The sequence below is a fragment of the Neoarius graeffei genome, chromosome 5 (genome assembly GCF_027579695.1).
Source record: "Neoarius graeffei isolate fNeoGra1 chromosome 5, fNeoGra1.pri, whole genome shotgun sequence".
NCBI lineage: Eukaryota > Metazoa > Chordata > Actinopteri > Siluriformes > Ariidae > Neoarius > Neoarius graeffei.
Window position 1 is genome coordinate 74,738,597 of NC_083573.1, and position 16,434 is coordinate 74,755,030.

Consider the following 16,434-nt stretch of genomic DNA (forward strand, 5'->3'; position numbering starts at 1 on the left):
CTCGTGCTCGTGCACGCGCTCCCTGCTCCTGTGTGACTCAGTGGTGTTTATTCGGATAGCCGAGCTAACCTACAGCTACACCGGCTTATTTGACTGCGGGAAACAGCATTGCTTAGGCAACATGTCCAAACTGGAGCAAGTATTAATTCTCGACCCGCCGACTGATCTAAAATTCAAAGGTAAAGATAATAATAATAACAAACCTGCATGTATTCTTCTTCTCTAGATGGAGCCAGGCAACGGCTTGTCAGCGGATTACTATTGAGCAAGCTAGCTAGCTAGTTAGCTAGCGCGCCTAATTCTAGTTTGTGATGTTAGCTAGCTAGCTAGCAAGCTAACTAACAGATCTCTGGCGTCAAGCCCGGGAGTAAATGTAGCTAAAGCCCATTTATACTTCGTGTCCACTGCCGCCATTTTGAATGAAGGGACGAGGATTTCTTAGGCCTCTAATAAAAAAGAATAACCGGTATTAATTTAGCTGTTTGTTTCAGCTTGGGCAGTGCTGCCAAAATGGCAGTTGCGTTAATTCTGTTCATTCAGTTGTCGCACTGTGGAGGAATTAACCTAGCTAAATCAACTCTTGAGCTATTACTCACAGCTAAATGTCATCAAATTAAATCTTGGCTCATTTCTTTGCTAACGTAATGCTAGTACGGATTGCCGTGCCCTTTTACTCTCCATGCTAGGAAATGTGATTCTCTGGTTAGCATGAGCTAAATAGGGCTAAAAAAAAAAGAGGAAACGCAGCTAACAGGCTAGAAAGCAGCTAGTTAGCTGGGAAGTTTTCATTCAGTATCTTTGCTTTATGTACCCCAGTGCTGATTCACATTGACTTCGTAGTGACGATGTTCGCATGGCTTTGGGGAACTGAGCCCAGGACATACGATGCTTTTGTTATCTGACATGAATCTGGTTATCATTGTGATCAGGAATCAATATGTACACTTTGATGAATTTCTGCATAATGTGTCATTGCTCCTTTACAGAGTCAGTGTATGAATATGGACCACCTCGAACCACATGTTTAGACACTGAACAGCACTGACTCTGATCTGACAGTGGGATGGTAATATATGTTGCTGGGGTATATGGAGAACTGTCCACTAATGAACAGTAGTCCAGGAAGGTTAGAGAAGCAGCCTTGGGCCCAAAGGGTCGCCGGTTCGATTCCTGACACCGGCAGGAAAAATGTGAGAGGAGTTGAGTGAATCATCATCATCTTTTGGCTGGTCGCGACAGCAGATCTTTCATCTCCATTGCTCCCTGTCTTCCGCATCCTTCTCTACCACACCTGCCACTTTCATGTCCTCTCTCATCGCACCTCTTTGGCCTTCCTTGTTTTCGTTTGCCTGGCAGCTCCATCCTCAATGTTCTCCTTCCAACATGCTCTGGATCTCTTCTCAGGATGTGCCCGTACCATCTCAGTCTCATCTCTCTTAGCTTAGGGCGGAGTTGAGTGAATGAACAGCATTTTCCTCGCCTTCTGTCTGTATCATGGTTGAAGTGCCTATGAGCAAGGCACCTAACCCCTGACTGCTCCCTGGGAGCTGTAGCATCATTGCCTACTGCTCTGGGTATATACCGTGTGTATATATATATAGTGTGTGCGCGCGCGCATGCTCATTGCTCACTTGTGTGTACTGCTTCAGATGGGTTAAATTCAGACGCTGTGCTTGAGTGTACATGTGACAAATAAAGGCTTCTTCTGAGTATATACAACAAGGTAGATAAGTCTAATAAAGTGGCAAGTAAGTGGTGGTCCCTTTTGGGGTTGGCATGGTTGAACGGTAATGGAATCAATAAATAAATATTCACACAAACTGATGAAAGTAATAAACATCAAAAGGTGTATCGTTTGCATTAAATGAGTGAAAACGGTGACTTCCTGCTTCTGTCTGTGGGTGACAGGTTTGGAAAGAAGGATTTATAAATAGGCTAATTTTGCAAACGTCTGATTAAGGTTATTTCTATAGCCCCGTTATTCTTTCATTCATGAGTTCATTAAGGAGTAGACTGCTAAGAAGACTAACAGCCGTAACAGTATCATCACAGTGGCTGGCTGCCAGTTCGCCCCGTGAAATGTTTGGTCGGTTAATCTCTTGTTTCAAGCAAGCTAGTCAATTATCTTGATTCAGGATGGGAAATATTGTGAATAAGCTAACCATGGACAAAGTCGGGTACGTTTAGACAGTCTTATTTTCATTTTATGTGATCATCATGTGCACCTTCCGTTCCTGGAATTCTTTGTACAAATTACGCACGTGAATCAAATGTTTTATGAAGATAGACGTATTGCCTTGTCTCGCCACACATGACCTGAGGTATTGTTTGCACACAGGTGTAGAAGGAGACTCCACCTCTCCGCTGTCACTTGCCCTAGAAGCAAAATATCATATCTCACTCAGAGAGCCTTGTTTCTCAACAAGTTTCAGCAAGCTAATGTCACTAGTTTGTTCAGCAGCTACCAAATACATGGTGTCTACCCAGACTTGGCTAGATAACTCGAAGTGTTGTGGCGTGGTTGCTGGTTCATATACTCAGAAGAAGCCTTTGTTTGTCACATGTACACTCAAGCGCAGCGTCTACATTTAACCCATCTGAAGCACTGAACACAAGCGAGCAAACGGGGAGCTTTTCCACTGTTGGTGTTAGTGACCTACGTCACGGCCACAAGCTGCCAACTTATCCTTAAAGGGCAGGTGAAAGCTCTTTAAGGTGCATTTCAAAGTATAGCAGAAAAAAAGCGTGAAATGTGGTAACGTTAACTACCGAAATTTGTGACATGATACCGTACTGTTTCAAATGTCAAATGGATCTTAATTTAGCATGTGATCTGCTTTTCAGAGGAATTGTACAGATCATGTCATTAAATAAGTAAATAACAGTGCTGTCCATACTTTTCTACTCCTCATGAAATAAGCAAAAGTGTGATTGGTTGTGACATTTAGGACGTGGCTCAGTGGACACTCTACACATCTTGGAGGTGTAAGTTATTATGTAAACAGAAGACAATATGACCGACAAAGAATAGTGGTGAACGGATCAACGTCCTGAAAGAAGTGTCAAAACGGCAGATATACAAATGACTTCTGGTCAAAACTTTCAGAATAAAATCAGGATGTAGAGATTTGTGAATTGGGCCTTTAGCCTCGAGTTGAAGTGACAGGCTTTTTATCCACTTGAGGTTGCACAACTAATCACATGAGTTTGGAGAATTGCAATTCAGATAATGATTCTACCCCCATTCACCTATGCCTAATTGACAGATACATGGGATGCATTTTACCAGATAAAATGGTCAATGTCTGTAGCTACAAGCTAGGTGTACATAGTAATGTGGCCTAACTGAATAAATCCTACTGACTGAAATACAGTTAAGGCCTCTGCATGCTCTTGCGACAAGGCTTTTGCAGATAGCTTTTCGCAGACAGTTGTAATTTATCGTTGAGCGGGGAGTAATAGGCGTGTGCGATGTTATTCACCGCCACAATGCAAGGGGGCGCGAAATCGCTAGGAGTAGTTGGTGGGTGTGGTTAGTGGAGTGTTTTATCCTCCGGTTACTTATAATGACTAGAACTGGAGTCGTATAGATGTACGTACTTCCTCACTTCCTCGATCAACTGCTCTTCGTGCTGCTTCATGTTCGCTCGTGTTTTTAAAAATGGCGGTAGTGAAAACAAACCAAACCGGGAAAGTAGGGAAGCGGAAGTGCGTGTACAGCGGATGTAGAGTGGACCAATCGGAGCCCTCTTGTCTGCGACGCTGTCTGCGAGGCTTCTGCGGTGATCACAATTTTTGGGAGGTGCGCGCAGAGCGTCTGCGAAGGTGGGGGGGCTACGCAGACACTGTCTGCGACGCTATCTGCAAGGACTGGGTTGTCAGCATAAATTGGCCTGTAGGCATAGTGTTTCACTACGTTTCCTGTATAGCTGTCTGCAACTATCTGCATTTCAATCTCCAGAGCATTTTGTATGTGACTTATATAATACAAAAAACCTCTATTTTATATTGAGGTTTTCTATATATTGTACAGTTAGCAGGATGGAGATGAACTGTAACATCAGCTCCATCCTGATAACTGTACAATATACGTTTGGGCCAGTGGTCTCAGACTGTTCGAGTTGCATGCTGTAAACTTGGATTCTCATTCGGAGTGGGTGATATGGTGAAAATATCACAGTACTTCACAATATACGATTATTTTTTCAACCCTCTTATTCAAGGATCCAAAGTGGTGGTGTCCTATGTACAGAAAGTACAATGAAATACTTTCTTGAATGTTTCACCACAGACTAGACGATTAGCATTAGAGCAGTGCAACATGACAATAAAATAAATAAATACGAAGTACAAAATACTGACTACTACAATGTATCTAACATAATGTCTAACGTGTAATAATGTTTAATGTGAGGTAGTAAAATGATGTGACAGTTAAAGTAGCAATATAAAGTGTCACAGTGGGTAGAATATGGGTATCACAAAGAGTATTTATTATTCCAGTTTATTACAGTATATATTTTTGCAGTAAAAGGTTTTGCCAACAAGATGGCAGAAAGGATCATTGTTGGTTCACAGGTCTTTGTCTAGCATTTATAAAAAGTTAAACAATTTCACAAATAAAATGAGTGAACAAGAAGTTTCTTACAAAAGCAGTTTTTAATATTAAAGTAACAAAGGAATTATAAAAGAGCAGACATGATAATGACGGTGCTTTTAAAATAGACAGTGATTTTCTGCTTCATAATTCAGGATCTTTCAGTTTTACTAAATTCCATTTCAACACTGGTTTCAGGTTTTCCTGTATGACACACATTTTAAAGCTCATAGGCAACGGTTTTCAATTTATGCACATTTGAAACTTTATATGTTAAAAAACCCTCTGTAATTTTCTTCTGGTCCCAAGAAGTATTGTTAATAAGTAATAATTAAAAAAGTTAGCGCGGATCGCGGCGAATTTCTGTTCGGCGATTTTCGTGACCACTCGGCCCGTGACGTCATTTAAGACAAGCAAACCGCTTGAGTTGAGTCCACTTCCGTTTATTAGCATTGCCGTTTGGCTTGAGTGCAGACGGGCGTTCAGGAATTTCCAAAGAAAAACCATGCCTTATTGTTATGCAGTAAACTGTAACAACGGGACCGGTTCAGGAAGAAGTTTTTACCTTTTTCTGAGAGAGGAGAAGAGGCGGAGAGAGTGGATTGGCCTTTTCCGAGAGAGGAGAAGAGGTGGAGCGAGTGGGTTGGCTTTTTCCAAGAGAAAAGAGGCAGAGCGAGTGGGTTGGGTTTTTCCGAAAGAGGAGAAGAGGCGGAGCGAGTGGGTTGGGTTTTTCCGAAAGAGGAGAAGAGGCGGAGCGAGTGGGTTGGGTTTTTCCGAAAGAGGAGAAGAGGCGGAGCGAGTGGGTTGGCTTCTTCCGAAAGAGGAGAAGAGGCGGAGCGAGTGGGTTGGTTTCTTCCGAAAGAGGAGAAGAGGCGGAGCGAGTGGGTTGGCTTCTTCCGAAAGAGGAGAAGAGGCGGAGCGAGTGGGTTGGCTTCTTCCAAAAGAGGAGAAGAGGCGGAGCGAGTGGGTTGGCTTCTTCCGAAAGAGGAGAAGAGGCGGAGCGAGTGGGTTGGCTTCTTCCGAAAGAGGAGAAGAGGCGGAGCGAGTGGGTTGGCTTCTTCCGAAAGAGGAGAAGAGGCGGAGCGAGTGGGTTGGCTTCTTCCGAAAGAGGAGAAGAGGCGGAGCGAGTGGGTTGGCTTCTTCCGAAAGAGGAGAAGAGGCGGAGCGAGTGGGTTGGCTTCTTCCGAAAGAGGAGAAGAGGCGGAGCGAGTGGGTTGGCTTCTTCCGAAAGAGGAGAAGAGGCGGAGCGAGTGGGTTGGCTTCTTCCGAAAGAGGAGAAGAGGCGGAGCGAGTGGGTTGGCTTCTTCCGAAAGAGGAGAAGAGCCGGAGCGAGTGGGTTGGCTTCTTCCGAAAGAGGAGAAGAGGCGGAGCGAGTGGGTTGGCTTTTTCCGAAAGAGGAGAAGAGGCGGAGCGAGTGGGTTGGCTTTTTCCGAAAGAGGAGAAGAGGCGGAGCGAGTGGGTTGGCTTTTTCCGAAAGAGGAGAAGAGGCGGAGCGAGTGGGTTGGCTTTTTCCGAAAGAGGAGAAGAGGCGGAGCGAGTGGGTTGGCTTTTTCCGAAAGAGGAGAAGAGGCGGAGCGAGTGGGTTGGCTTTTTCCGAAAGAGGAGAAGAGGCGGAGCGAGTGGGTTGGCTTTTTCCGAAAGAGGAGAAGAGGCGGAGCGAGTGGGTTGGCTTTTTCCGAAAGAGGAGAAGAGGCGGAGCGAGTGGGTTGGCTTTTTCCGAAAGAGGAGAAGAGGCGGAAAGAGTGGATTGTGTGTGTGAAACAAAATCAAGCAGTCAAAGAAGAAACTGAGCAGCAACGCTCAAGCAAAAAGGAGAAGATTGGAGGTAAATATTTTTACTTTTGCTTGCAGTTGACAAGTCAAGAATCCTGAGGGATCCTGTACAATCATTGTGGAAATGAGACAAAGGGATATGTCCTCGCTTAGAGTCGGCTATAAATAGTATAATGCCGCGGATGGCAGGCTAATGTGGCCTACCGGCGCACTGTCCAGTAATCATTACCTGTATCCACTAGGGAGGGCGGTTTAATTATTCTTCAAAAGGGCTCTTATTTAGTAATTCGACGAAAGTAAGAATTTATCATTACCAGGATAAATCGTTTGGGTGCGAGTCTTGTTGAGTCTGTCACTGCGATCAGAGTCGGCCGAGTCGCTGTCTGACTCCGAGGCTGCACGGTCAAACCAGTGAGCCACATTCACCGATCGCTTCGCAACGGCCATAGGTTCATACATATATGTTTTCACCTCTCGATATTCAATTTGGAGAGTTCCTACTTCAAAATCGCTATCGCTTTCAGACATTTTACACAACCTCTCACGACCAAAGTCTGTACACGTGTGCTCGGTTCGCAAGTAAACACAGAGCTGCTCCCAGTCTGTTTGCCTTGAATGACGTCACGATGACGGTCCCCTGGTGGTGAAAGTGCGCATAAGTGAGATGTAAACAAACCTTCGGAAATTGGGGCAAAACAGTATATTTTAACCGTTTTATTCAATTTTAGGGTGCAAATTAGACACCAGGGAGATTGAATTCGCTTTTTGGGTTGTTCTAGAAAATAAAGTTATATTCTACGTTTCACCTCCTACCATTGCCTATGACCTTTAAGGACTTGGGACTGCTTTAAAACACTGTGTGGTAGATCTAAAACAAAGAAATACATTTGTAAATTACATTTTGATTTATATTTGTAAAGTATAATAAATGCTGAATTCATAAAAATGATAAATTCTTAAATTGGCACATTCAAAAATTCAACAGACAGAGTACTTATTTTGTACTTTAATACAAAGATGTTTGTACATTTGTTGACTTTCAAAGTGTCATTTTGGTGAACTTCTCATTATTTGAAAATTTGTGTCTCTTTGTTAGTTTTAAAACTTTAACAATTATAAAACGACATCTTGCCTGTTGTCCCTCTTTACAGATGCCACCAACTGTTTGGACTCAAGTCTCTAAACTTTAGAAGTTTAGAGTAATATTACAGAAAATGAATAAAAATATATTTAACAAATTTAAGTGTCACTTAAATATTATTAACAGTTTCTTAAATTGGGCGGCACGGTGGTGTAGTGGTTAGCACTGTCGCCTCACAGCAAGAAGGTCCTGGGTTCGAGCCCCGGGGCCGGCGAGGGCCTTTCTGTACGGCGTTTGCATGTTCTCCCCGTGTCCGCGTGGGTTTCCTCCGGGTGCTCCGGTTTCCCCCACAGTCCAAAGACATGCAGGTTAGGTTAACTGGTGACTCTAAATTGACCGTAGGTGTGAATGTGAGTGTGAATGGTTGTCTGTGTCTATGTGTCAGCCCTGTGATGACCTGGCGACTTGTCCAGGGTGTACCCCACCTTTCGCCCGTAGTCAGCTGGGATAGGCTCCAGCTTGCCTGCGACCCTGTAGAAGGATAAAGCGGCTACAGATAATGAGATGAGATGAGTTTCTTAAATTTTCCACAAAAGAAAGAATATAATGACTAGTGAACTAATTGCAAGTAATCTAAATGACTAGTAAAATAACATTGTATTGGCACATGTTGACTGAAGAGGATCATAAACTGAGTATCTGCAACTAATTTGAGTAGTAAAAGAATAATAATATTCCAGAGAGAGAGACAGACAGAGATGCATGGAGAAAAGAGAGAGACACACACACAAAGGGAGAGAGAGACAGCGAGACGTGGGGGGGGACAGAGATATGTGAAGAAGAGAAAGAGGGAGACACACATAGGGAGAGAGAAAGAGACACGCTCACTTTACACAGTCTCTCCTCTTTGTGTGTGTGTGTATATATATATCTCTCTCTTTCCCCGTGTGTGCGTGATGCTGGTCTGGTCACCATTTTTGTTCACTTCGGCACGGCAACATAAATACCGATCTCTGTATGAGAGCAGCAAAGCTACTGGCTAGGACACCCAGCTCAGATATCAAACAGCCAGTGGGCACACGCAATTTATGCACACTATGGGCGAGCCTCAGAAATCCCCCAGCGAAGTTAAAGCTGAAGTCTGACACCGTAATGGCTTATTTGATACAAAATATTTTAATTTGTGCAAATAAACTTTTTGGACATTCCATTTCAAATACTGGATTCTCTGTTTTCCATCCGTTTACTGTGATCGCAGAAAACCGTGGTCTCTATTTTTATTATCTCATCTCATTATCTCTAGCCGCTTTATCCTTCTACAGGGTTGCAGGCAAGCTGGAGCCTATCCCAGCTGACTACGAGCGAAAGGCGGGGTACACCCTGGACAAGTCGCCAGGTCATCACAGGGCTGACACATAGACACAGACAACCATTCACACTCACATTCACACCTACGGTCAATTTAGAGTCACCAGTTAACCTAACCTGCATGTCTTTGGACTGTGGGGGAAACCGGAGCACCCGGAGGAAACCCACGCGGACACGGGGAGAACATGCAAACTCCACACAGAAAGGCCCTCGCCGGCCACGGGGCTCGAACCCGGACCTTCTTGCTGTGAGGCGACAGCGCTAACCACTACACCACCGTGCCGCCCTATATTATTATTATTATTATTATTACAATATTGATATTGTCATATTTCCCAGCCTTCTTCTTAGAATAAGCTAGTTGACACTAATTGGTCAAGTATAAAAATGTGAACCTAACTCCATACAATTTTAGTGCCACCCCATCAATGAAGATGAGCAGCACACATCAGTTGCAGATGCCTGGTCATCAGGAAGATAATGCTGATGATCAAGGAAGGAGTCTAGAGCTGGTGGATTGCCTTCAAATAAAGTTAGTGACCACTAAGATGACCCCTTCACAGCATTAATGGAGAGCCAGCAACCTTTAGAGAACATACAAAATAATGACCGGCCTGATCCATCCTGACGCCCTACTTCTGGTTGGAGTTCTCATCACCTTGCTTCCTGCTGAGGATGGCCCCATATGGACATCCTAAAGATGCACTTATGCCGCTTTTCCACTACCAACGCGGCTGAGTTGGGCTGAGCCGTGCCATGCTGAGTTGGGCTGAGTCGAGCTGAGTGGGGCTGTTGGAGTTGCATTTCGACTACAACTGCGCTGAACCGTGCTGGCTGGAAGTGGGTGGACACATTGGGCGGAGTTAGCGAAAGTGGGTGGACGTCACGTGATGTCGTTAGGCGGCGCAAACAGTGACATCAGTGACCTTTTAAGCGGTAGTCTCACGACCCGAATAGTAAACAATAAACATGGAGGACATGGAGTCGTTAGTGTTGCTGGTCTTGGTGCTGTGGCTTGTTGTCACCGACAACGCCAACAGATACTGGCAAGAGCGTATAGATGAGGCGAGCCACATAAGGCTTCAGAAATTCTCGTAATTCGTAATTCTTCTTCTTCCGGGTTTACGGTGTTTACAGATCCCAGCGTGCTCGCGGGGCGTGTGTGGGCGTGTGAGGACACTCCTCCTCACCAGTCAGTGCACAGGGGAGTGTCTCCTCACGCCCCTAGCCCCACACGGCTCGGTTTGGCTCGCTTCAGCCCCACTCCAAAACCGTGCGAGTTTTGGGTGCTCAGTAGGGCTGAAGCGAGCCGAGTCGTGCTGCTCTGAGGTAGTCGAAACGCGAACCATGTCGGGCTGAAGTGAGCTGAAAAAGGGTAGCGGAAAAGGACCATTAGAAACAGTGAAGATGGCTTTGGACTTCAGTTGCTATGATCACTTTAGGACTGCATTTCTGGAACAGTCTTACACTCAAGTCTCCATCACTGAACTGGCTTTGTGTTAAAACTATACTCAGTTTCCTGGTGATACAATTGCACTTTCTGACTGAATAGCACACAGTTATAGAAGTGAATTATATATTTCTGTAAAATTGCTTTGTGATAATGTCTACTGTTAAAAGTGCTATACAAATAAAATTGAATTGAATAGACATTTTGGATGAAAGTTTGGGGACAAGGACCCAAGAATACTCGTATACACCGATTGCATGGATATACAGTACTTCTTGGATCAAAAGTTGATTTCTACAGGCAATGAAACACTCTTCCAAACTTTAATGGTGCAAATATACTTCACTTACCCCATAAGTGTGTATGCGTATGCAGCTCCTGTGCGATCAGCACTGTTCACATATTCAAGTTGTGCATCTTGTGTACGCTTGGAGAATTAAAAGTGGTGTCCATTAGACAGCATATCGGAGCCAAAAAATAAACTCCCGTGAATCACGAGTCTTGATCAGCATATATGTGAAAATGAGCGCAGGCGTTGGGGAGGTCGGCCGCTCACCTCTGATTAGAGGGCGCTAACCTTATTTAAAAAAAAATAATGACTTAGAAGTATCAAACAGTTGGCTCTACATCAGCATTGACCTTGCAAGGATCAATGAGCAGGATGATTTCAACCAGTCAGGGCTCGAAATTAACTTTTTTTCTTTGTGTCCCCCAGTGGTCCCGAATTCTGTGTTGTATTGTCCCGAATGGAAGCAATATTGTCCCCATTTTTTTCCTCTCTGAAATAACCAGTGGTTAATATTATCATATGAAGTTACTATTATATTTATAACTATGCGATTTTGAACCCTTTATATCATTTTTACAATAAGTCACAAGACACAAGCGACACATGTCCTATACATCATCTACTTCAAAATTACAGTTATTGCATTTTCAGTTTATTAAACTTTGGCGATCTCACTGTATGAATAGATACCCGTTTATTTAAAGGGGCCAACTAGCTCATTCAGAAAATGTTTCAACTCACTACATCTGCAGTACACTTTAGTTGAAAATAAGACCCCTTTTATGTTCATTTCATCTACTTATACCTTGAATATCTGTTGGCACTTATAAGGCCAACTTATAATTTTCACCATTACCCTTATCCATTTTTATGAACTTTCCGTTATCCATATTTATGAACTTTCCGTTATCCATTTTATGAACTTTCGCTGCCGAAACGTGGGTGCAAATTAGCAACATCAACATAGTGCCAGGTCCGAGCCTAGTTGTGCTGCTGACTGACTAAACTTTCTGAACTAGAAAGACACCAAGAAAACTAACTTATTCTGTTGAACGGTATCTTCCGTCAATATCATCCACATCATTCCTGTTGTATTTTATAACGTGTCTAACAGTGTTCATTAAGTTGCTAGCGTTGCCTGCAGACCAGGCGATGACGCTTTGGATCCTGAAGGTCCCGGAGACGTTATGTCTGGGCTTTCAGTTTCTTCCCCGCGGTCGGTCCGCTTCAACCACTTCAGCATTTTTGTTCTGGCAAGAGTCGGCGCAGCGTGTGCGGTAGCAATTCCATTCCAAGTCCATATAATGCGGACTCCGGCCGAAGATTCTAGAACAGAATGCGCTGCTCTGTAGCCTACTGATGCAGGTGCATCGAAAGTGTAGCTACTATGTATTTTTCGCTGTTAACGTTTTAAAATTAAAATTGACAAATTAGGTGAATGTCTACGTATGTGTTACGGCTTTGTAAATAATATTAATGTAGAACTTTTTTTCTAGATCTATTTTTTTCCATTGTCCCGGGATTGTCCCAGATATGATAATTTTGTGTCCCGATGACATTTTTATGGTCCCCGGGACGTCGGGACACCGTTAGTTTCGAGCGCTGCAACCAGTAGATGGCGTTTTGAACCATTTGCAGATATTTTTTTAAATAAAAATGATAATTTTGTCAGTATTAACACAGCAATGATGTTTCATTCACAGTATGGTCATATCATTTAGTTTACAGCCTAAAAAGCACGCCAGTAACTCTTAAATTTAGTAATCTCAAAAATCCAGGAGCCTGGTACTCAAAACAGACCTTTTGGTAGGTTTAAGAGGGTTTTAAAATTCAAACATCAAGTGTAGTAGGAAAACCATTCGTGATGGTACTCAATAACAGTGTAGAACAGTATATTAGTATGTGAGTTTTAGACACAACGCTTCTTTGTTTGATCAGTAGCAGAAACATCATTGCATGGTCCGAGACTGCCTCCACTATGTAGCGTGCAGACGTGTCACATTATTTTCTGAGGATGTGTGCAAGCTGTACACCAAGCAACCACTGGGTACTCATGGGAGGTAACTTGTGTACGCGCAGTTAACAGCATGTATGAATCAGCGCCCTAGTGTGCATATGAGTGTGGTTGTAGTCCTGAAAGGTTGTTGGTTGTAGGTATTTTATTTGAAAAGTTCAGACACACGCTTAAAGGAAAACTGCAGTTTAGGAGTGTATACACCTTACAATAGTGGACAACCACTTCTTGTGATTCTTATAATAGGGTATGGTTTTAAATCCACTGCTCTGTGTGGGTTCAAATTTCCCCAACTCTTAACACACCTAATGCAATGTATTGGCTAGTTAACAAACCCTTCATGAGATGGATTGGATGTGTCTCGCGGAAATTTGAAGCGGCGAAGGACAGTGTGTTCTTAGGACTGGTGCTTAGTTCTAATTGCCTCCTAGGGCTGAGTCCTTAGTGCTGTCCCTAATGTTCGCGCTGATGCTCTTTACAGATATTACTGCTCAAGACTGTAATGTTAATGAGCCTGAATAAATTGAGCTTGGCGGTAGTACCCATTGTACCTAAATGCTTTGTGTGAGATGTAGAAAATGGGGATTGGCAATATGGTAAAGGTGATATTAGTGGCTGTAAGCAGTGTTTACTTGCATAATTTATTTCCCTCCTCCTTTTCCTTCTTAATGTAATTTATTTGTTTAATGACATCTGAACATATTTTATAGTATGTTTAAAATTTCTGAAACTTCATGAGCAAACCTGTGTATCGTGGTGTTACATTTTATTAAGAGGTTGAGAACATTCTTTGTGTTTTTGAGTACTTTTCAAGTCAGTTAAACGTACTAAGGATGTTTTTACTCACAGGGCCGTTCACAGATGTTGTGACCACCAACCTCAAGCTCCAAAACCCGTCCGACAGAAAAATATGCTTCAAAGTGAAGACAACTGCACCACGTCGCTACTGTGTGCGGCCCAACAGTGGCTCCATCGATCCTGGTTCCTCAGTCATTATCTCTGGTGAGACCATGTACAAACTTCTTAGACATGAGGGGTGTTACGGTTTGAAATTTACAGGGTATGACTACATAGTCTAAAAATATCATGGTATTAATTAATCATTGAAAAACGCACAAGCTTGTGGTACAATTAAATGAAAAATCTGTAGAAAAGTCTCTTTGCACATCATTTTTTATATATATATATATATATATATATATATATATATATATATATATATATATATATATATAAATAAAAAATCATTAGGGGCGGCACGGTGGTGTAGTGGTTAGCGTTGTCGCCTCACAGCAAGAAGGTCCTGGGTTCGAGCCCCGCGGCTGGCGAGGGCCTTTCTGTGTGGAGTTTGCATGTTCTCCCCGTGTCCGCGTGGGTTTCCTCCGGGTGCTCCGGTTTCCCCCACAGTCCAAAGACATGCAGGTTAGGTTAACTGGTGACTCTAAATTGGCCGTAGGTGTGAATGGTTGTCTGTGTCTATGTGTCAGCCCTGTGATGACCTGGCGACTTGTCCAGGGTGTACCCCGCCTTTCGCCCGTAGTCAGCTGGGATAGGCTCCAGCTTGCCTGCGACCCTGTAGAAGGATAAAGCGGCTAGAGATGATGAGATGAGATAAAAATCATTATATCCAGTAATTATTTTTATGGTTTTTCAAAAAAAAATCTCTTACAATGAGCCTCATTTATTAATCTCTTAGTGAAGTTGTATGTAAATGATTGCATGAGTCAAACCAAACTAATAATTTTCACTGGATTTAAAAAGTTTGACTGGATAAAATTGTCTTGAAGGTATTCTTAGTCCCTGACGTAGTGAACTAGGATGAGGATGTGTTTTTGATAGACTCCAAAGCACTTCTGTAAGTTATTAAAAAGCATTGTAAATAAAAATAAGCAAGTAAACTCTACAGAATATTCCATATATTAAAGTGCAATAATCCATGCAAATTACGACATGAAGTTGATCACGTCAAGCTTTATATGATTTAGACTTCTTAAATGTAAATTTACATGTCCTTGTAGCATGAGTAGGATACAAAAGTTTTTCTGAAACTATGGGATTTTCATGAATACCGAATTTCTTGTGTTAACGCTTGGAAATGATTTAATGGAAATGAATAAATCCATTTGTACCCAGCTTGATAAATGAGGCCACTTTGTGATGTGTTAGTCACTTTGTGATTATAGGCTTAAAAAGAAGAAAAGGGGGCAAAAAAAAGTCTGACTTCTGCAGAAATGTGCAGTGCTGCTTAGTCAAAAATAGCTAGTTGTTTTGTTTAATGATGGTGAGGAATGTGATGTTCGTGTGTGTGTGTGAGATAAACTTAGTAACATGTCAAGAATGACAGCAGAGGTAGAAACATTTTCGGTGCGCTTGTGTCCCCTGCTCATTGAAACAGAGGTTGTTCTAGCGTGACTTAGGGGGAATCAAGAGGGAGGGCCAACAAAATATTGAGGGAGTCAAAACCAGGCGCATGAGTACCACTGGAGTCAGGAACTTGTTTGGGTAAAACAAAATGAATGTGTAGATGTTCATAGATGGAAATGCATTGGTCAGTGGTGACATCATACACTGTGACTAAGGGCCTCTGCATGCTCTTGCGACAAGGCTTTCACAGATAGCTTTTCGCAGACAGTTGTAATTTATCGTTGAGCGGGGAGTAATAGGCGTGCGCGATGTTATTCACCGCCACAACGCAAGGGGGCGCGAAGTCGCGAAATCGCTAGGAGTAGTTGGTGGGTGTGGTTAGTGGAGTGTTTATCCTCCGGTTACTTATAATGACTAGAACTGGAGTCGTATAGATGTACGTACTTCCTCACTTCCTCGATCAACCGCTCTTCGTGCTGCTCCATCTTCGCTCGTGTTTTTAAAAATGGCGGTAGTGAAAACAAACCAAACCGGGAAAGTAGGGAAGCGGAAGTGCGTGTACAGCGAATGTAGAGTGGACCAATCAGAGCCCTCTTGTCTGCGACGCTGTCTGCGGTGGTCACAATTTTTGGGAGGTGCGCGCAGAGCGTCTGCGAAGGGGGGGGAGCTTCGCAGACGCCATCTGCGACGCCATCTGCGAGGACTGGGTTGTCAGCATAAATTGGCCTTAACAGTGACATCAGAACTACCTTATCTGACACACGTGAGCTGATGCAACACCTGAATTTTCCCTCATGGGGATCAATAAAGGAATATCTTATCCTGGTTTGCTTTGTCTCATGCCACTCAGCATTTTTTTTTTTTAAAAGCTTTTGCCCCATCTTGTCTAATTGACCTTTATTCTTTATTTGTGTAGCTTGGGGGCTGAGAATGACGTGCACTGTTCCATGTCATCAAATCATGCAGCAATCTGAGTACACTAGCTCAACCAGTTCAGGCTGTGTGGGAACAAAAGCTTTTTTTTTTTTAAGCTTCTCAGATGTATACTTGGCGGCACGGTGGTGTAGTGGTTAGCGCTGTCGCCTCACAGCAAGAAGGTCCGGGTTCAAGCCCCGTGGCCGGCGAGGGCCTTTCTGTGTGGAGTTTGCATGTTCTCCCCGTGTCCGCGTGGGTTTCCTCCGGGTGCTCCGGTTTCCCCCACGGTCCAAAGACATGCAGGTTAGGTTAACTGGTGACTCTAAATTGAGCGTAGGTGTGAATGTGAGTGTGAATGGTTGTCTGTGTCTATGTGTCAGCCCTGTGATGACCTGGCGACTTGTCCAGGGTGTACCCCGCCTTTCGCCCGTAGTCAGCTGGGATAGGCTCCAGCTTGCCTGCGACCCTGTAGAACAGGATAAAGCGGCTAGAGATAATGAGATGAGATGTATACTTCTCACCTGAGTGTACCACACATACATAATCTTTACATGAATAAATTAAATATTGGTGTAGTGGTGGC

General features: G+C 43.4%; 1 protein-coding gene across 2 annotated transcripts in view; it reads left to right on the forward strand.

Moving 5' to 3' along the window:
- Nucleotides 1–16,434, forward strand: part of vapa (VAMP (vesicle-associated membrane protein)-associated protein A) — a 22,275-nt gene continuing 5,841 nt past the window's right edge. The window contains exons 1-2 of one of the 2 annotated variants that reach the window (XM_060922389.1): nucleotides 1–179; nucleotides 13,422–13,574. In XM_060922389.1, the coding sequence (XP_060778372.1) occupies nucleotides 122–179; nucleotides 13,422–13,574 (211 nt within the window). In that variant the 5' untranslated portion in view covers nucleotides 1–121. The remainder of the gene's footprint in view (nucleotides 180–13,421; nucleotides 13,575–16,434) is intronic. The other variant, XM_060922390.1, reaches the window with a different exon arrangement.